The 21,672-nt window shown below is 43.4% G+C and overlaps 1 protein-coding gene across 1 annotated transcript in view; it reads right to left on the bottom strand.

Moving 5' to 3' along the window:
- The window catches only part of LOC117248246 (calcineurin subunit B type 1), a 45,821-nt gene that overhangs the window by 23,750 nt on the left and 399 nt on the right, over positions 1-21,672 (bottom strand). The window contains exon 2 of the mRNA XM_033613144.2: positions 3,121-3,160. Within this exon, the coding sequence (XP_033469035.1) occupies positions 3,121-3,160 (40 nt within the window). The remainder of the gene's footprint in view (positions 1-3,120; positions 3,161-21,672) is intronic.

Genomic DNA, 21,672 nt, shown 5'->3' with positions numbered 1-21,672 from the left:
AGAGGCTGTGGCTCCCGCTCTCAGGGAAACCCCTAGCAACAAGGAACTCCAGCAAGCCGCCCGCCGTTTATTTCGGGCGGCTGCAGACAGGCCTGCAATGGTTTCAGGCTCGCTGCTGCGTTTCTCTGTGAGAGCATGATGCGTTGTGGGGGTTGTGTATCTGTATGTGTGTGTGTGTGTGTGTGTGTGTGTGTGTGTGTGGGGTGAGGAGAGTGGGTGCGTGCACGCACTTCAACAATATGTGTAGTGCATACGACTGTGCGTGTGTGAGGAGGTGTGTGTCTTTGTGGTTTGTGTGTCTAATTATGTACGCTCCCACAAGTAGGCCATTAAATTTTGCCTGATCTAAGCTCGGCTAAGCCAGCAGCAGTGAGACACACTGACGACGACACAAGCCTACAGCATTGAATAATGACCCTTTCACAATCCATCTTATCAAGGCCATCCTTAGAGACAAACTCCTCCTGTTGATCTCACGGACATCGACTAACAGAGCTAGGAGCTGTCCTGATGGCAGGTACAGGTGAGTGGGTGTCAGACCTTTGTTCGTTCACGTCTCATTGAGGGCAGTAAGGTTGCAGCAGGGTTAATCTATCTGACACACAGGCCAGAGCTAATTTCTTCGCAGCCAGTGCCGGCCTGTCCAAGCACTTGATGAGCTGAACAGCTGCTTGGTCGGCGGAGGGTGAGACAGACAGAGGGGGGAAGCCAAAGACAGACAGAGAGAGAGACGGAGGGGAAGAAAATCAAAGAAAGAGGAACTATGAGACAGACGAGGGCAAAAAGAGAATGTTTGATTGCAAAACTGAAATAGCCCTGTGTAATCTAGGAGTAATCCTAAAGGAAAGTAATCCTTGCAGTTAAGTGTCTAAATGCTAACATGCATGCATTCGATATGTATCTATTCATTTCTCATATATCTGACCACTGATTTAGTGACAGATTAGTAAGATATTATTGACAATTCTCTTTTAGTTACTGATAATTTTGCATTTTTAGTGAGGTTGCATGGGGTACTTATCCATAGTCAGTGTATTACCTACAGTAGATGTCTGTCGGCACACCCCCAGTTCGGAGAAGGAGGCTGAAGTCCGACACAGAAGCTATGCAATGTGCTGCTGTGGATGGGGCCAGCAATAAAACATATTTTAGCCACCTAAAATAAGTCCCACTGAAAAACATTCAGTATCAGTTTAAGTGTACACTATAGTGAGAGTATTTTCAGGGACAGGAATGGCTTTAACAGCTTCAGCTCTCCATCTACACTCTCGTCAAAGCCACCAGACTCCATTGAGAAAAACAGCAATTTTAGCTCACTAAACACAGGAGCTGCTGGTCTACCACTGCCTCAATCAGTTTGTGTTACTGTGTGACTTTGGTGAATCCCAACTAACCCTTTTAAAAGCCAAAGTCACACAATAACACAAACAAACAAACTGATTGAGGCAGTGGTAGACCAGAGGCTGCTGTTTCCAGCAATGTTAAATCGCTGTTTTTCTCAATGGAGTCTGGCTTTGAAGAAAGCAACATAACGGCTTCATTTTCCCATTGGAAACTGGTGTCTGACATTAAGGTAAAGCAGTGAAAATAATCTAAATGTAGCCTACACTTAATCTGATATTGATTTTTGGGGGGCTAGAATACGTTTTGTTGCTGACCTCTCCACAGCAGTAGACTGCTCAGCTTGTGTCAGACTCCAGCCCGCTTCTCCAAACTGGGGGTGTGCTGAATGACATCCACTATATGTAACATATGGATAAGAACCCCAAATTTTGTGCCTATATAGCGTCTTTAAAACAAGAAACAAAGCAGTACAGACAGTGGCGAAAAGGGAGAGACACAGATACGCTGTAAATATCAGACCGAAAGCAGAAGCAGTCGATGGGTTCAGTTCAGGGTCATGCATCGTCCAAATCCAGCTCCCTTCACCATGGTGGCATAATCCTGGGGGAGGAATGCCTAGAAGGCCCGGCAGGCCAAGGTCCTGTCCCCCGTGATGTTACAGTAGTACAAGCTAAGTATGGAAAAGCCACAATGTGCCCACAGCTCTGCCCACTCTAACAAGGAGTGGCATTTTGAATATGTTTGAGTTTGCTTTTGTGTCTTCGTTGGGTTACTTTGCAAAACACTGACACATTATGCTTAAAAGACGGTGAGTATGTGACAATTAAGTCCTCTGTTGTTCACAGTCTCTCTGAGCTACAATGTAAGTATATGTTTTTAGAGCGATGCTGTTTTTGTCTGTCTATAAAATGCTCTAAATTGCAGAAAAACAAAAAACAACTGTAGCTGTTAAGACTCTGGTGTCATTTTAAATCGTTGCAGAACTTCTGTCCCTCCCACACTCGTCTCATTTTACCTGCTGCACTGTTTGATCCAGATTACAGCTCATAATTAGCCTCACGTTTTGGAGAATATTTCACTCCCTCTCGCAACACATTTTTAACTGTGACACCAAAAATATCAACAACTAACCTCCTGTCCTGGTGTTGAAATAATAATTCACATGTGGCTCTGATTCTAACATGATGAGGTCAGTCCAAACAGCGACATGGTCCCTGAAGTACACCTACACTACAGAGGGACCCATCACTGTCTCAGTGCTCATTAAACCCGAGCAGCAGCGGACCCATTTTAGCCTGGTTCTTAACAACCTGAGGGTGTGAAACGTGCCGTTCACACCAAAGCGAGCAGTGAGAAATCTGCATCCCTGAGGGCTTAACAACCACGGGAGGCTGAGATGTGCTGATGTGTCATCAGGTAGGGAAGGTGAGGGAGGCGGACAAAAAAGAAATGTGAGTCATATCCTCAGTTAACCTCCTCCTCCCCCTCCTGAGGGGCTCACAGATCTCTACCAGGCATACGTCATGTAAACATGACCATGAACATGAACAGTTTGATTCAAACATACAATTTCACAAACACAAACAAAAGACCTCATAAAATAACCCATAAGAGTACAAACAAAACAATCAGAATGGTTTTTGGTAGAGGCACCACTTCACACAGCAAAATGCCATGTACTTAAAGAAGCTGTCAAATTTCTAGGAGATTTAGAAGGTCTTCTGTGAACAAAATAGAGCCCTGTAGAACTAGAGCAAGCAGATTCAAAATACTTACAATGCGAGCACATCTCCAGGGGGTAACTGGCTTCATTTCCCTGAAGAAAGAAAGAAACAGAGGTGTCAGTTAATGTTCTAACTAAAGACATGGCAAAAAGTACAGGAACAACCTCAGATTATGTGCAATATATTCAGAGGTTCAGCAGAGATCCATTCCATCTGTTGAGTTTTTTTTAAGATGACTGATATCTGCCGAAAGGATACGACCCTGACATGATATAAAATGGCTCCTTTTTTTAAAGATATTTTTTGGCCATTTTGCCTTTATTGAACAGGACAGGTAAGCGTGAAGGGGGAGAGAGAGAGGGGGGATGACATGCAGCAAAGGGCCACAGGCTGGATTCGAACCCGGGCCGCTGTGGCAACAGCCTTGTACATAGGGCGCCTGCTCTGCCACTAAGCCACCAGCGCCCCGAAAATGGCTCCTTTTTGCGCTTGAGTGCATGTCATCAAATTAATATCTCAGCTGTTTTTCATGTTGAATTTTCTGTATTCATGAAACTTTTCTTGCCAAATACAATCAGGCAACATGTTGGTTTTGTCAGTGTGAATAACCCACAAACAACACGACTAACATTCTCATGAAAGTGCTTTCATAGCACCATGTGAATCATCCATCCATTTTCAACATCATATCCGAAGCCAGGTCGCAGGGGCAGCAGGCTGAGAAAGTATTCCAGACGTCCCTCTCACCAGCAGCACTTTCCAGCTCCTCCTGGAGGACCCCAAGGCATTCCCAGACCAGATGAGATATGTAATCCCTCCAGCATGTTCTGGGTCTGCCCCGGGACCTCCTACCAGTGGGACATGCCCAGCACACCTCTAACGGGAGGCGCCTAGGAGGCATCCTGATCAGCTGCCCAAATCACCTCCACTGACCCCTTTCGATGCGAAGGAGCAGCGGCTCTACTCTGAGCTCCCTCCGAATTTCCAAGCTCCTTACCCTATCTCTAAGGCTGAGCCCAGCCATCCTACAGAGGAAATTCATTTCTGCTGCTTGTATCTGCGATCTCATTCTTTCGGTCACTACCCAGAGCTCATGACCATAGATGAGGGTTGGGACGCAGATGGACCAGTAAATCGAAAGCTTTGCCTTCTGGCTCAGCTCCCTCTTCACCATGCAGTCCGGCACGGTGCCCCCATCACTGCTGATGCTGTGCCAAACCGCCGATCTATCTTGAGCTCCATTCTATCCTCACTCGTGAACAAGACCCAGAGATACTTGAACTCCCTCGCTTGGGGCAGCAACCTAGAGGGAACAATCCACGGTTTCCAGCAGAGAACCATGGCATCTGATTTGGAGGTGCTGACTCTCATCCCACCCTCTTCACACTCAGCTGCAAACCACTCCAGTGGATGCTGGAGGTCACGGTGTGATGAAGCCAACAGAACCACATCATCTGCAAAAGCAGAGATGCAATTCTGAGGTCCCAAATGAGACCTCAGTTCACCATGTAAATTATATTCTATGCAATTCACATACCAAGTCTTTAACTAGTTAAAGCTCAGAACCCCTGAGTTGCCTCTGAGTTGCCTACAGTACCAACAAGTATTTTTAGACTATTTTCTACACAACAGTTGTTTCCTTGTTCGCTGAACAAACAATAGCACCCACTGGGAAAGCAAACAGACAGTAGCGCCTGGTGATCTGTGGTCAGCACTGGTTTCATTTTCATACAACAGGTTTTCTTCAACAACAGGAATAATGCAGACAATAGAGAGCATTCAGCTGTGTCCTGCAGTTGAACATTTAGAGATGTGATGATGTTTGTAGAGACAGGCTGCTGGTGTTCTAAAACCTCCTGATACAAAGAGGGAGGTTACAGTACATCCTGTTAATCAACTGCAAATGTAAAGGCTTAGACTCTGGACCTTGGAGTCTATACTGTTCAGTCAAAGTGATGGATTGTAACTTCAGCTGATATAGTGTACTATGTGTGGTGATGTTGAATTATGGTATCGTGCATTCCTGCATGAAGTCAAGCTCCTCCGGTATGCTGGTGTGACGGGAATGTGCATAGATGCAGCAGTGTTGTGTCGGCATTATAAACACAAAACCACTTAAGCTGAGTCATGCATTTCAGACACTCTGAGATCGTGTGTGAGGGCTTTTATCAAATGCAAAAATCTTTCAGTGTGATGCTTCCCTGCTTTTCAAAGTAAACACTTTCATTGTCAAGAAACTGTGGATGTCAATTGCTCAGATAGTCTGCATGCAAACGTGTCCTTCAACTACTGCAGCGGAGGCAACAACTCACCCACCTCGCTACAGCAGCAAACGGCACTTCAAAATATAAGCAATGTGCTGGAAATTCACTGTACTTCAAAGTAAAGCTTGTTTCATGTTCGGTAGTCACTTGCGGTCCATTCAAAATGGACCTGCGACCCACTTTTGGACTGCGACCCACCAGTTGGGAACCGCTGCTTTAAAGGTCCAGTGCGTAGGATTTAGTGGCATCTGGCAGTGACACTGCAGCTTGCAACCAACTGAAACTTCTCCCATGTGCTAAGCCTGTAGGTAGGGTTGCAATGATATACAGATTTCATGGTATGCAGTGATATAAAAGTTGACGGTTGTCATTCCGTGTACATTTGCTTATCTACAATATTAGAAAAAATGGACCTGGACAGATAATCTCCCCTTTGTTTGTTATATTCAAAGGGCAGACTTTTTACATACACTTCCATAAACAAATTTTAAATTCTGTAATACCATGATGCCATGAAACTGCAATATTTTCTGAGATGGCTATCGTACTGTGAAAATCTCATATATTTGCATCCCTACAGACTCATCAATTGGTATGATTCTAACTTGTGTTTTAAGTTGTTTTAGTTGAGGGATGATAAGTCCTGATGTTTACTGAGGTTGGGGTGAAATCTTTGTGTAGACGAGGAGGTAACAGTAGATTGCACGCACTTTGATAAATTCAAGCCACTCAGATCAGTTTCTGTGACTATTTCAAAGTAATGTTTCACTCAAACCCCTTGAGGCAGTTTCCCATTTTCATGTGCAGCCTATTTCAAATTGTGCATCATGCAATGCACAGCATCAAATCCCCCAGCATAACGCAAAGGCTCTTTAAATGAACCATAAAACCCAGAGATGCTGCATGGTGGTGTGTGTGTGTGTGTGTATATGTGTGGCGTTGGCTCATATTCAGCAGTCACATCCGCATCCCATCCCATCCAACACTGCAGTGTCCACTGAGCCTGAGTCTGATTGCTGGCAGAGTGAGGCTGAACGATCAGTGAGGAGTCCCTGTTGCAGAGAGGTGGAAAGGACGGGATGTGGGTCCTACAGCTCAGAGAGAGAGAGAGAGCGAGAGAGAGATGCTCTGGGCCAGAAAGCCATCGACCGGAACTGTCCTGCAGCCCCATCGAGGAACACCAAACTGAGAATGGATATGCAGCCCAGTTTAAGCATCCAGAAGCCAAGTCCAGAGATGGACTACGTGTAGTGTCCAGGATACCAGGATATGGCATAGCCCATCCACAACCACAAAAGTTGCATTCATCCAGGGAATGCTTAAAGCTTAGTCTAAAGCATTTAGACTTCCACTGCACAAAATATCCACATTGAAAATGCTCATAATGCAACCTTAGCAAACTACAGCTAACTAGATGTGTGCCATATCATCTCGTTCACAATAATACCGGTATACTATCATATGAAAAATTCATATCGTGATACCCACGATATTTCGACTTGTTGACATATTGACGTCATACTGTTACCCACGGCAACAACAAGCATGGCTGAAAGCAAAATTATTACCGACACCATGGTGGTTCTAAAAAGAGGAGCAGCTTCAGTAGTGTGGAATAAACTGTGGCGTCCTGAATGTTTTATGAACAGCCCGGACTTCTCAGACTCTTTTAGTGACTTACAGCTCAGAGGGAACTCATTCAGCGGCTCCTCTGGCAGCAGCACAGCGTCACTCCCTCTCCTCTCTTGCTGTGCGCACATGGGAGTCAGTGTCGTCAGGTGATTTTGTAATGTAAACTGTGTCAGAAATTAGCAAGGGCCACGGGCCATTTGGCCCACAATTTATCCAAGAATGCCCCCAAAAGCCATGTTCCGGGGGCCAAAATTGCCCCCAGGCAGGGCTTGACGCTAACTTTTTTCCCAAGGAGCGCACAAAGAACATTAGGGGCACAATATAAATTGATCAAATAATGTGTTTTCCGTAATAAACATGATGCAAATAGACATTTACAAGCAAAATTATTTAATGAATTTGTATACAAAATGTACAGAAAGGTAAAATCATCAAGTTTTGAAAAAATATTGCGATTTAATTTTGTCTTCAATGTTATTATCTTACATATATTATCTTTGCAATATGATTATCTTATAGCCTATAATGTTCAGTGTTTCCTCATCCCTCAATTGGGACCCATGGTACAATACCAGTGAAAGTATCATGGTTCTGAGGCAGATGTGCCTTTTGTCATTTATAAAAAGATAAATCACTTTTCTATAATACATCAATGATATTTCAGTGGAATAAATTACTTATTGACTTATTCATACTTCAAAAACAGCATCAATCAGTGATTAACATAGGGGGGATCAAAATAAAATAAATAAATGAAATAAAAATCAACCAGCCACACTCCTCCTCTGACAGTCCCTTCATAAGTAATGAACAGTCCCTAAAGTTTCTCCTCTGATACGCCACATACTGTGTGCTGCCATGGCTCAGCTGTTCAGGTACTTTTGGGCAGTCATGACAACAAGTTATTCACCTGGAGCCGGACTTCTTCGCCGGTAAGCCGTTATCATGCACCGCCGTATTTGACAGGAATAGGTATTCCTGTCTGTGTCTGTGACCCCCGTTCAACCCACAACCGGCGGGATTCACCGTTATTGTTTATCGCCACACTGCCGACATTTTACTCTGTCCATCACCGCACGCTGTTTGATTGCGTTATCAAAACACGCCGCTATTATTTGGCCTTGCTTTTCACTTATTCCACCGAATACCGAATGTGTGGTTTTTTTTGCAATATTCAGCCGAATATATTCGGTGCATCCCTAAATAGGAGCCTTCCCCCACTCCCCTCACCGCTGCTCTCCTCACTATACTGGCTGCTGCGCTGTGCAAGTGCACAGATGTCTCAGAGTGGTGGTGCATTTGCAAATGTTTTGAAGGAGCAGCAGCGACGGCAATAATAACGAATGTAGCGGAAACACTGATGTTATTACTATCCTAAAACATTCTTCAGGTCCTCTGAAACTCTGCAGGACTTATTTCCACCCTGCCCAGCAGCGGTACCGGGGAGAACGGAGCAGGCCTCCCCGGAGGTCCGCCGCTTTTCCCGGTCCGTCTCCTCCACACTTTGACTTATTTCCACGCTGCCAACAGTGGGACTATAGGCCTATTCACTGTGTCGACAGTGGCTTGGAAAACCGGCCATAACGCCAGGGCCTGCCCTGCCTGCGAAGTGCAGCGCACCGAAATTCTCCCGCGAGCCAGAGCACTTCCGTTCACATCAGACGTGCATTTCTCCACGCTGGTCGACAAGCAGTTCTGCTCCCAGCTGTTGTCTTTGTCACATTTGGGTTTTTCCATCATGGGTAACTACCCAGCTTGACACATTAGCTCGCGGCTCGCGCAGAAAATAGACCAGACGCCGAAATGATCGCTGCAGGGCCGGCGGCGGAGCTGCGCGGTGCGGCCGGTGTGGATGACACAATCGGTTAACATGGGCGCCGAAAGGAAACTGGCTTCACTTCTCGGTGCTTCGAGGCTATTCGCAGGGCTTCCGCGGGCGGTGTGGTTCTTAACCGTGTCACATGGGGAAGAGGGAAGAGGGAAAGCGGCTGGAGTTCCTCCAACATTTGCGGTTAGATTATCATATTTTTTTAATGACAAAAATATAGGCTGCTTCAGCTGATTTTTTTATGCGCACACGTGCCCCTAAATATTTTTTACAGTTTGCACACACCTATTTTTAGTCGCAAATGCGAGTGAAACGCTCGCACTGTCGAGCCCTGCCCCCAGGTTTTCGAAACAACTATATGTATTTATATTTTTAACAGTATTACAATCTGACATTAAAGTATAATTTTATTTTTATTAAATTAATTTACCGTCACGTCTACAACTCATTTGCCAGACATAATCAACGAGATTGCACTGATTACGTGAGAGTAATCTGACAGACAAGGGGAGGGGGCTTTGCTGTACCATAAGTATAAATTAACCATTTCTTGGGTGATCTGTGTCTACACAATGACAAATTAATGAAAAATTAAGGTAGAATGAATGTTAAATTTTAAATTAACTTACTTCTAGGATTGCATCTAAGGAATTTATAGTAATTTGGCCTTTTTAACAGTAAAAGTAACTGTAATGTGGTGAAACATTAGTACTGCTATCAGTAGATTAATGGTTAAATCATCACATTTAAACTGGTTGAATATAGGAAATCTGAGTGATATTTTGCAGCCATAACTTTATGTAACCCATTATTTATTTCATTTATAGTGGTTTCTACTGAAGAGTGAAGACACTATCTTAGTTGGTTTTGCTTTTCATGTGTTTATTGTTAGAACATAATTACAATTTTTTTGATGGCCCTCAAACATTTTGAAAATGCCCCCATTTTTTAGACCGTGGGGGCCAAAATTGCCCCCAAAATATTTTGTTAATTTCATACCCTGAATGTAAACCTATGTTTATGTGAATGTGTGATAGTTGTGGTATCATAACAGCCTGTCACAGGTTATAGCGTGATGATTAGAGGAGAAATGGCAGAGCATAAAGGTCCAGGTGGAAAAAAAACAACTCAATCATTTAGGATTTTACTAAAAGAAGGAAATCACCTGTTGATTTATAGATCCCAGGGGACATTTTTGTATTTGGGAGCTGTTTAAATGTGTAATGTGTGGTAGATTTTATTTAGTTGAACTATTAATATTGTATACAGAATCTAAATCTGAGTTACTGTTGTTGTTCACAAAATAAAGAAATTAGAGATTTTTGTTTTGTTTACCGAATATTTGAAGGCAAACTATAAAACTATATCACTTATTTTGTTGCAATTCTATTTTCTTATATTAATAATTATTCGTTTTTTTCTAATTTGTCATGTTGTCAAAAATATCGTTATCGCAAAAATACCCTAAAATATTGTGATATTATTTTAGGGCCGTATCGCCCACCCCTACAGAGAACCCTAAAATGTCAGATTTCCTGGAAAAAATGGATTTGACAGCAAGCAGCCCGAAAGGACTGTCATATTGCAATCTTCCTTTGCAAATTTGTACACAACACGAAAACCAGAGAAAGTAAATTATGCAAAAAGTTAACTGGCTTCTGACTGGTTTGCCAGTGTGAGTGCAACAAAAACAACTCTGAGGTTAAGACCAAAGAAAACTGCTCATGTAATCGCACCAAAGGAATTATGACACATAAGTAGTGCTCTTCTTGTCTGTTCCTTGCAGTGACACACAGATACACTATACACACTGAACTGGTTGGAAAAAAGCTGGTGCCAGTTATGTCATCTGCTGGCTTATGACTGTGCTGCCTCACAACAGCAGACTTACCTTAGAGAGGCTGTGGTATTTTAAGAGCAGCGAGGAGAAAGAGGTGACACAGGATTAGCCAGGAGAGCGACTTAGCATTTGACACCCTATCAGGAGAGCAGAGTCAGCCGCTGGTGCGGTGATCACATGTTGACATATACATGGTTTCCCTCTGTGGAACGACAAGTCGACTGTGGCTGGGCACTGCCAGTTTAACGGCTCGAATTCCGGTGCAGCTCAGTGCATGGCGCATGACTAAAGCATTACTGGGGCTGGGTGTCCCATTGCCTGTGTGGCTCAGAGGGTAATAGTGCCAATGTGATACTTTATTGATCCCTGAAGGGAAAAGTCCTTTTGTTTGTTCCACTACACGGAGCTCACCACGCTACAGAGCACAGTGATTTGCTAAAGGACGCTACACCAGGGTCTTGGATTAAAGGCCTTGAACCAGCGTCCTCAGCTTCAAGGGCAGACTCTCAGTGCGCCCTCACCATGCTATGTGAGACTTAGGTTGTTGTTCGCACCTTTATTTTGGTGCTCTTGGTCAGCACTTAAGAAAATGATTTATTGTTGCCTTTTACTGCATTACCAATACGGGTCCACAGTGACTTTTCAGAGATCGTGCAGAAATAGGAGGCAATGACATAAGTCCAGACTGCACCACAACTTCAGCTATCATAAAATATGTCACATCTAGAAATGGAGAAAAGAACAATGAGAGTCCTGCACATGGAGGAGTTGACTTGATGAACAGACAAACTGGAAGAAAATCTATCTGATTTCACTTCTAGTGCCACGTGCCTAAACAAACTACAAATTAAGTGCTTCAGAAATCACCTTGAGGTAGACCCGAGGCCACGGATTTGGTGCAGTTATCCAAAAAGATCTCAGATAATTCATATGGAAGTGTTTTTCACAACAAAACAAGGGGTAAACAACAAGTACTATACACCAGAGTTCATCAAACACTGCTTGTTATTGAGGTTTCAGTGCCACTGTATGGCAACTGATACAGAACATGTATGCAGCTCTTGCTTGTGACCACACTCAGACCTGACATGGTTCTCGTGTCAGAATCATATCATCAAGGCAGGTGGTCCTGCTGGAATTGACTGTGCCCTGAGAAGATTGGACGGGAGAGGCGTTTGAGAGGAAGAAGGCCAAGTATGAGGAGCTCGCAGGCATATGCCCAAGCAGGGGGTGGAAGACCTGATGCTACCCCAGTTGGCTGCCAGTTGCTCTACAGGGCCCTCAAGTTGCTGGGGATCTGAGGACCGCACAGCAAGAGAGACATCAAGACAATCACGGGGTGATCCGTGAACCACACAAGCCGGGGATTCTGATCAACTCTAGCTGGGTTGCCTGGGCGAGGGTGTATGATGCTGAAAGACCCAAAACACCCGATGACCCCGGGTTGCACCACTGATGATATGTCTAGGTTGCACCTTAAGGTGTGTGTGTGAAATCAACATGTGTAACAAAAAGCAGAAAATAGTTATGAAGCTGTCAGACCAGATGAAACAGATTCAAGTGGCCAAACAGTCGGTGTCTTCAGAGCTTTGTAAGCTCCTGTAAGAGTGGACATTGGCTTTTTTTCTGTAGTTGACAAGTCAGTGGGTGGTCTGAAGGACGAATCCATTTGTTACTATTGGCAAAACTCAACATAAGCTAATCATGTGGTGAGTCAAGTAAGACTAAAATAAACCAGTCGCAGTAACCAACAAGTATGAAAGACGAAGAACAAACTGTCATGAAAATGGATTTTCTCCAAAGACCAGGCTTCACAGAAACAATACAACCAGTGTGAAACAATCCAGGAAAATGCTGTTTTGTTTTTTTTTAAAGGGATAGGTCACCCCCGAATCACAAATACATATTTTGCCTCTTACCTGTATTATTTAGCAATCTAGATTGTTTTGGTGTTGGAGATATCGTCTGTAGAGATGTCTGTCCTCTCTTGAATATGAAACAAGATGGCACTCAGCTTGTGGTGCTCAAAGCGCCAAAAAATACATCTGAAAAACTCAACAGCAATGTCTCTTTCCTGACATCATGGCCCAGTTACTCAAGATAATCCACAGACCTTGTTGTGAGCAGTGTCATGCAGGAACTGTTTTCTTTCTATCAAACTACACCCCCCTACCATATCACTATGCAGAAGGAAGCGTGCATCTACTCATGGACAAGAGGCTCATGAGATGTAAACATTAATGGCGTCCTCCTCAGCTGAGCTGTAGTGTTAGCTAGCTCAGTGATGCTAGGCGAGCTAGCAGACATCTCTACAGGCAATACTTTGCTTTCCGCAACTCACACTACTTTTGATGTTGGGACGATCTGTCCCTTTAAGCCAAATGCACAATGAGTGATTAACAGATTCAAATTTATGTAAATTGTGAATGTTGGGGAAGCCTCAGAGGCAACACACTGCCTTCAATATTTCCTGCTAAAAAAATGGATTTCAGACACAAGTGACAGCATCCAATATCCAAAAGATAAATCAAAATAGAATACAATAAAAGAAGAAGTGAAAGAATCTCTGTGTATCTTTGTGAATGGATTACTTAACTTGCCCTTCTGAGTCACTGTTCAAACAATCATTTAAAATGTTTGCTTTCAGTAGTAACACACTGATACCTAATAATCTTATTCTAAGTTTATCTAAGTTCACAAAGGTGAATAATAAAAAGAAAAACACCTTAATAAAGGGTGGGTAAATGAGAGTTGGGTGTGTGTGCACTGTCAGCTACATCCATGATGTGGTTTAAGTGCTAGCTGCAGGGCCTCTGGAGGTAAAGAGACTTACAGCAAAGCAGATTTGGCGTTGAGGATTACAGGTTTACTAGCTAAGGCCTGCCTTAGGTCGCTGGTGTGGTTAACGTTGTGTCAGGAGTAACTCCTCTATCATGTCTTCTTTGACAAACCACTACGCCTTGTTCTCGCTGAGCTCCCCCTTTACATGGATGCTAATGGAGGATGTGAGATAGGATGATCATAAAAACGCAGGAAAGGAGGTGAACAAAGTGAAACAGCATCTTGCATACACAGCGGGGGGATGGAGAGCAGGAAGAGAAAGAGAAGGAGACTCGTGTTGGCTCATCAATAATGCATGCTTCATTCAGAATCAATTAGGCCTTAGCACACAAAACACATTTTGCATAATGAAGAGTCTGGCATCGTCGCTGGTTCAGCAGCAACGCTACGGCCGACCCAAAAACACGGCTAATTATAGACCCAGTCATAACATGAAAGACTGGGGAGTACAGTGCATGGGGCTGAAGACGTGGAGGGCTTTTCTGAGGCATCTTTGGCAGGACATAAGAATGTACACTGCTCGCACGCTACAGCAAAATCAGATGACGACAAATTCTTATCTGGTGTGTCGTAAGTGACCCTTTCATCATAACTAGCTCACTGTGCTGGAGTAGAAAGGTAAAATCCTCACCTCTTTATATCTCCTGTTCTATTACATTTCTGTAAATGTCTGAAAGTCACATCCAACTCATTATACAGTCTGTCCACCTTAACTTCTTAAACACAATCAAAAACTGTCTGTAAAAGAGAGATTTCTTATTTTTCCAAGGCAGATTTGCTGAGCACGAATGCTCCTTTCCGTCTACTCGCTCACACACTTGCACACATTCACACCTGCAGGCTGCCTTATCTGCAGTTTGGGGGTTTAGTGCTTTAGTCAAGGGCACAGCAGCAGCATGAGGCAGCAGCCAGAGCTACTCAGTCGCTTCCCTGGCCAAATGTGTCGATCGGACAAGCAGCCTTTTGATGAAAAGCCTGCTTTGATGACTGCGCGTTTACATCCTTCACTCTCATGTTACAGGTAAATATTACTATGATGATGACATGAAAAATTTGAGGTTTAAAATTTCCCACTGTGGCTAAGGCCAAAAGAAATCTGATATAACGTGTTACTCAGAAGCAGGGCTGGACGATGAGGAGAAGATCAGATACCACGATATTTTAAATACCTTGACATCAATATCGCCACAGTGTTTTAGGAATAACTCATGGTGCTATCCAAAATATTTCAATAGTGAGATAAGTAATCATCAGTAATGTGGATGTAATGACTAAGAGGGCAAAGCTATAACAGTCTGGTGAGGTCAGAAAGTAGCCTTTAAAACCAGGAAAAGACAACATGATCTCGCCTCACATCACTAGAATGATATAATATCCATATATTGTCCGGCCTCACTCCAAAGTATCGATGCAGTACTCCAGACACTGCACATCACGTCGACATTTAAACACTGTGTTGCCCTCTGAGTGCAGCCACTGCAACCTAGAACATGCTGGAAAGGAGCGATGACTTGCATAAATCCTACAAATTAATAAGCGCTGCAGTGTCTGCACCGGGCCAATTAGCATAATGTAGGAAATGCAAGAACAGAGCAGAGGCATGCATCAGTCCCTGAATCCCATCTGTGGAGCCTGAGCTACTGTGCACAATGGATGGATGGACGGACACACTGGACTGCTCCATACTCCCAACCTTGATTTCATGATGAGGACAAACATCAGCATCGGCCCTGAAAATCTGCATCAGACTTCAATGTGTATGTGTGTATTTAGATGTGCTGTAGCACTGTTTGTTTCCAGTATGTCTGTGTTGTAATGCTGCCCCCTGTATTGATACTTTGAGTGGAAAGAAAATAATGTTCAAAAAGCTGCCGCAGGCGTTCACTTGGCCATTGAGGGAACTTGAGAGGGGCAAAAATGACTGTTCACCATAAACTCAAAGGCCATCCAAAAAGCAAAGAACTCTGCTGTGTGTGTGTGTGTGTGTGCACATGGGGAATCAATTAAAACAACATCTGTGTGTCTCGCTTGGCATGTTTCAGCTACTTTTCCACACAATGCATGTTATTGACGCATTATTCCTGTGTTGTGTGTGTGTGTGTGCCGTTTCTCCCTCCGTTCCCTTGCTTGCTTGATTAGTTCAGGGATCACCAGACTCCCTCCTCCACACAAATGTGTCTGCAAGCATCGAGCTTGCCATACAGCTGAGCTTTATGATAAACATGCTCAACCCTCCAGAGTCGCGGCAGAGAGCAGAGCTGAGCTGGGCGTTCAGGATTGGTCTTTAAATAGAGTTCACCCCTCCATTTTTCAGCCCAACTTTGTGCAGCACGCAAAACCCAAGCCAATAACCTGCTGACGCAGTAAACTACTCTGTTACACAGACGAGGAGCCATGGAGGATATGTGCAAGAATCAAAATGAGATGCTACAAGTTGACAGCCATCGGTCTCGGTCATTATTATTTTGTAATATTGCCTGGGTAGGTGTGTTTGCATGTATCCCTGCTTCTATGTTGATGTGTGTGCACTTCTGTGTGAATGCATGTGTGTCGAGGATCTGTGCCAGATTTAGGAGTCAAGTGCAAATATGAAAATAATTACCAAAATCTCAGCTGCCTGAAGGAACTCTGGCAGAGCTAATCCTCTCAGCCATTTCTATCCCCGACTTGTGCTAACCTATAAAGGGTTGTGGAGGCCTCATAATGCTGTGTAAACTAACAATGCTTAAATCTTCTTATGCATTAACCTAGTGTTGATGAAGCTATACTGGATTCACCAAGTGCTGAGAACATAAGGAAACTCAGTTCTCGGCTTAATACAAGATTGACTTGATCTTGGTGTAACTGGTGCAGGGACATAACGACCAGTGCAGTGACACAAGGAGGTCCCGGCAGAGAGAGCACAATGATGATGACGCTGAGGGAAAGCACAGGTCAGGCAACAATTAGTGGATGGTATGAATCTGCAACCAACGTTCGTTCTTTATTTGTGTTCATATTAAATGGTGAGAAATACAACAAAAGCCCACTGGACACTCCAAGCACTAAAAAAGATCTCTTGAGGATGCTTATTTGTCAAAAATGGTCAAACCCCCAAAGATATTCAGTTAACAATGACTCAACTTACGAATAAAGGCAACAAAGTCTAACATATATTTCACACTTTTACTGGATGAACGACTCAAAATGACTGGTTAATTTAAAACTCTAATTTCTAACAACTAAATGATTGACTGACTTCTTGTTCCAGCACTTAAATTTCTACAGAAACCAACACAACAACACTGTTGCTGCAGTATATGGATCCATGCGAAAGGTTGCAGCTGTAGGAGACTGTGTTAAAAGAGCAGCCTTAATAACAGCAAAGGATAAATGTGAATCAAAGGGAAATCAAAGCTTCAACTAAGGTTGACTTGACACTCATTTAAATTACTACGTGCTCAGATTCGCTTTGTCTAAACTTTAATTTCCTTTTGGTTCACTGTGGTTTGTCCAGCACCAGCTAGCAGGGAGGAGAAAGACCCACTGTGCACTTGGTATCTTCAGTTCTTTAAGTATAAGATCAATGTTCGTCTATTATAGTCAAGGCAATCTTGGAACCCATCGGCCATCGGCTGACGAGCCTCTGACTTCGAAGGACAATATTTTGAGCTGATCTGGTGTAGTTAGCACACCGGCCATTTTGGCTACTCTCTATGGACAGATATCTGCACAGTCGACCAAACGTTAGTTCACAGCGTCATTAACAGGCGGCTCCCTCAATGTGTGACGTGCACTTGTAGATAAAATATAGGCCTATATTAATGAAGGTTCATTAGTACGGTTTTGTATTTCTCTGTAATGTAGCACAGTGTTAACAATGTTACTGATACTATTCTTTCTCACACCTTCAACTCAAACCATTGTGTTGCCCCGCCAAAAATATATAATTTAATAATTAATATCATAAACATGCAGGCGACTAGTCGACGAATGGCATTAAAAGATGACTATTGGTTGACTAGGAAAATTCTTCGTCAGGGCAGCTCTAATAACAACAATATAAAACGATTGTCAACTGTTATTTTTTCCATCATATCTCTATATAGAAATATAAATTAACACTCTATACTACTATTACTGCAGGTGAATTGCTTCAGGCTGTGTAAGCATGCCTGATATTGTTCCAGTGCTTCCAGTAATAGTGTGCAGAGGTTATTTCTTTGCAGCACATTTGATGCCTTGAATGCTGATGAGGCAGACAGACATTTATTTTAGTGATTTAAATGAGCCCAAAAAACATTAATCAGCTATTAATTCCGCTTCTGGACAACAGGTGATGTGTGTATATATATATATATATGTATATATGTATGTATGTATGTATGTATGTATCCCAATACCAAATCTTAGTCGGTGCACAAAACAAAAAACTCAAAGCAGCTTTTGAAACCTCTTCACCTCCTCCTACATCAGTGTCAGTATCACTGTATACATCCATTCTGACCTTTTCAACTTTTGAGCACTACTGAGCAGTCTCTCATGCATTATATCCTCTAAACATCCTGTTCCAGCCAGCGATTACAGAGGCAGGCCACCCGCAGCATGCCATTTAAGTGTTACTTTAAACTTTTCTATCCTCTGTGCCCTGCACACAAATAGGTGTTTACTGACAAAAGTTTGTGACTGCTTGCTGGCTCCGGTGCAGGCCGAGCACCGCAGCGCTGCAACGGCCAGTGAGGAGAATAAATCCAGATTGAGTGGGCTGGTTGGAAGTGTGGATCACGTAGTGTTGATCATCACTCCTGCTGGTGGTTCGCTGTGGCTTTTATCTCTTTTACATTAGCTCCGGCTCGATCCTTATGTGGGTGGCGCTTGATTGCTAGGCAGCATATGGTCCCCTTAGCATCAGATCATTCCACTACATGCTTAAGCAACTGTGCGTCCCTGCCCCCAGCCTCCCCCCACAGCTGAGAAGAATGCATTTTGACAGGACACAAGTTGGCACACTATCTGAGCGACACGCACGCCCTGAGTTTCTACCCTCTGGCAGAGAGTTGAGACTGCTGCAGGGCCAATCTAACAAGGTGTCCTTCGCATTTTCAGCTCACCTGTCTCTAGTTAATGTATGTGTTATAGGAATTTAAGGGCATTTTAATGCTGTGTCACGGACCAAACATGCTCTGAGGTCTCAGTCCATGTGCGTGGTTTATATCCTGCTTTGTATTTGCACCATGATTTGCAGAATAATACCTGAGGGACGGTAACCTTGAATCACAATGCATGAGCTCCTGACGGCTACACAGCAGTTATCCAACCAAGACGCCACTTTACTGTTATCAGGTTTGCAGGACTGCTCTTTTAACATCAGTCAGTGCTCCAGATTTGAGGTTTTGCTCTGAAAATGTATGCAGACATCTCACTAAACCTGCTTCTTAGAACAGGCCCCAGGTGAGATCACACACTCTGTTGGCTGGTGTCAATCTTAACGATGCAAATTTAAAGTACACATCACTGTATTCACTGGTATTAAATCAGGGCCCAAGCTGAATCATTATGAATGTAAACAACAGCTTTTTTAAGAGATTTTTTTTTCTGGAAATATAATTGACTTCTACAATATTGAATGTATTGCATTTGACAGATACAAAATAAACTTGTCCGTCTACTGGTGGTGACACTGATTCTAAATTACCTCAAACAAATATCTCTGACATGCCTGTCTTGTTTCTTGACACCGATATATCTACAAAAACATCAACCTATATATGTGGCAGACTGATTTATTGGTCAAGCTCTATTTTGAAGACCCTGTGACACCACACTGGCTCGTTTCGATATTTAAAGACATTTGAATCTACTGGTAAACAACAGGCCTGAGCAACTGGGGGTGGGGATCACCAGAGGCCACATGATACAATATTATTACGTGTTTTGTGATATGCAGACTGTTGTAATAACATATTGTCATTTATTACCTTTTTTTCAACTGCTAATTATAAAACCTGGTGTTGCCAACATCTGTTTTATCTAATAAAATGACGTTTTTCTCACTTCACATAATCATAATTATTGCAGCAATGTGTATCTATTGCACTGATTTTATTAGTCTAGTCGGCTACCAAAAGTCTGATTTGTATTTATAATATTAATGATTAATATAACTTAACAAAACAATATTTGGCATCTGTGTATTGTAACAATACTGCCACACAAATTACCACCATACTATGCTGTGTAATTTTCCCCCCACCCCTTAAAGCAACCCAAATCTGTTGCATGCATTGCCAATTTCCCATCTCCAAAACTTTCGTAAAGATGGGTCAAAGTTTCTCCCATCAAATCTGTTTTATATTTATAGATCACAACTTTTCCGTGGGAAGGGGCGTACACCTTTTTCAGGCCTCGTTTTGTGTGTATGCAGTGTTTATGAATGAGACCCCAGACACAACAGAATAGTAAGACAACCCTGCCTTGACAAACATGGGATTGCCAGTGAACAAATGGCTACCACGTTCGTGCTGTTAGGACAGGGGTCGGCAATCTTTACTGTCAAAAGACCCATTTTTTTAGCCCCCAAAAAATTAGTCAGGAACTGCAAAACATATTCAAGTCTTAGTTGAATTTAGCCTATCAGCATCACTAACAGGTGTAATTGAGGGTCCATTATTTGTGGCTACTCTGAAGTTGGGCTCTTTTTGATTCTTTGGTACTTTAACTTTGCAGCGTTGCCAGTGAACGCAAACACTTTTGTCCACGCACTGTTACATTCTCTATTTGACTTTTCCCTTCTTGGATTTTGAATCCAGTTAGCCTCGCTAGAGAGACTTTAGACTACTGTCGCCATTGCTAATGATGTTGTTAGAGTAAAAGGCGCCAGGCCACAGATGTATGATGCACATTTTAATTGACAAAATGTTAAAACATGTTTTTTTAAATCGGCCTATAGGCTACACATTTTTATAGCTGAAGAATGCAACAATCATTTTAGGCCTACGACAATTACTTCATCATTTTCTGTAACTGCTTCTCCTGTTAGGGGTCACATGGGGGCTGGACAGGTCACCAGACTATCACAGGGCTGACACATAGAGACAGACAACCATTCATACTAACATTCACACCTACGGACAATTTAGAGTCACCAATTAACCTGCATGTCTTTGGACTGTGGGAGGAAGCTGGAGTACCTGGAGGAAACCCATGATGACACAGGGAGAACATGCAAACTCCACACAGAAGGGCTCCCCCACCCTGGGTTCAAACCAGGAACCTTCAATGCTAACCACTCCACCACTGTACCACCTATTATCTTTTTCCATAACTACTTATCCTGTAAGGGGTCGCAGGAGGGCTGGAGCGTAATGAAAATTAAAATTTTAACAGGGAGCCACTAGAGAGGGGCTAAAGAGCCACATACAGCTCTGGAGTCACAGGTTGCCTCCTCTGTCTTAAGACATCTACTGATTGACTGATTAGTAAATTGATGTGTGGAGGTGTTTAACCTGGACTGGATGCGAAGGAATTATGGGTATATGAGGACAGCGGAGGGGAAGGAGAGGTGGCTTTAAATTCTGTGCACAGGACCCACAATTCCTGGACACGTCCCTGCAAGCACTGACAACAAGTCAGCTTGGAGAGTGGATCCAGGCCTGGACGCTGCTGCACAGTCAGATCCGCTCCTACTGGTCAGTACGTGAACGTCTCACGGTTATTAGGCAACCAGCCCTCATATAGTGTATTGGATGTACATGTATAGCAGTTAATGAGGACAGCAGTGTGGCCTGCTATGGCAGCCTCCTGTAGCACCGCTGCAAAGATACAAATGTAGCCTCGTTTGTGTGTATTAAAAGCTTCAGTGCTCAGATGAGACACTGTTGCAAGTATCAACACAGCGCCATGCTACCTGGAAACATTCAGATACATTTTGCTCATGCAGAGTTGCATTTTCCTGCCTGCTGTGCAAAACGTGCCACACTCAGAGGCCTGATAAGCGTGTATTTCTGTCACCAAAACTAATTTGCACAGGTCTGGTTTGCTAATAAGAGTGCAGGCTACACGGAGAGGGGATAAGAAATATCTGGGCCACAGGCTTTAGGCTGCTGTCAGCCCCGGGGTGTTGCACACAGAGGCGCGACAGGGAGCCAGAAGTGGGTGAGAAACGCGTTTCCTCCTCCTCTCCGCGCTGTCGACTGCTAACTTGTGAAAAACAACCTGTCA

Source organism: Epinephelus lanceolatus, chromosome 17 (assembly GCF_041903045.1).
Source record: "Epinephelus lanceolatus isolate andai-2023 chromosome 17, ASM4190304v1, whole genome shotgun sequence".
Taxonomy (NCBI): Eukaryota; Metazoa; Chordata; class Actinopteri; order Perciformes; family Serranidae; genus Epinephelus; species Epinephelus lanceolatus.
The sequence above is the reverse complement of the archived record's forward strand: the minus strand, read 5'-3'. Positions and strand labels throughout refer to the sequence as shown.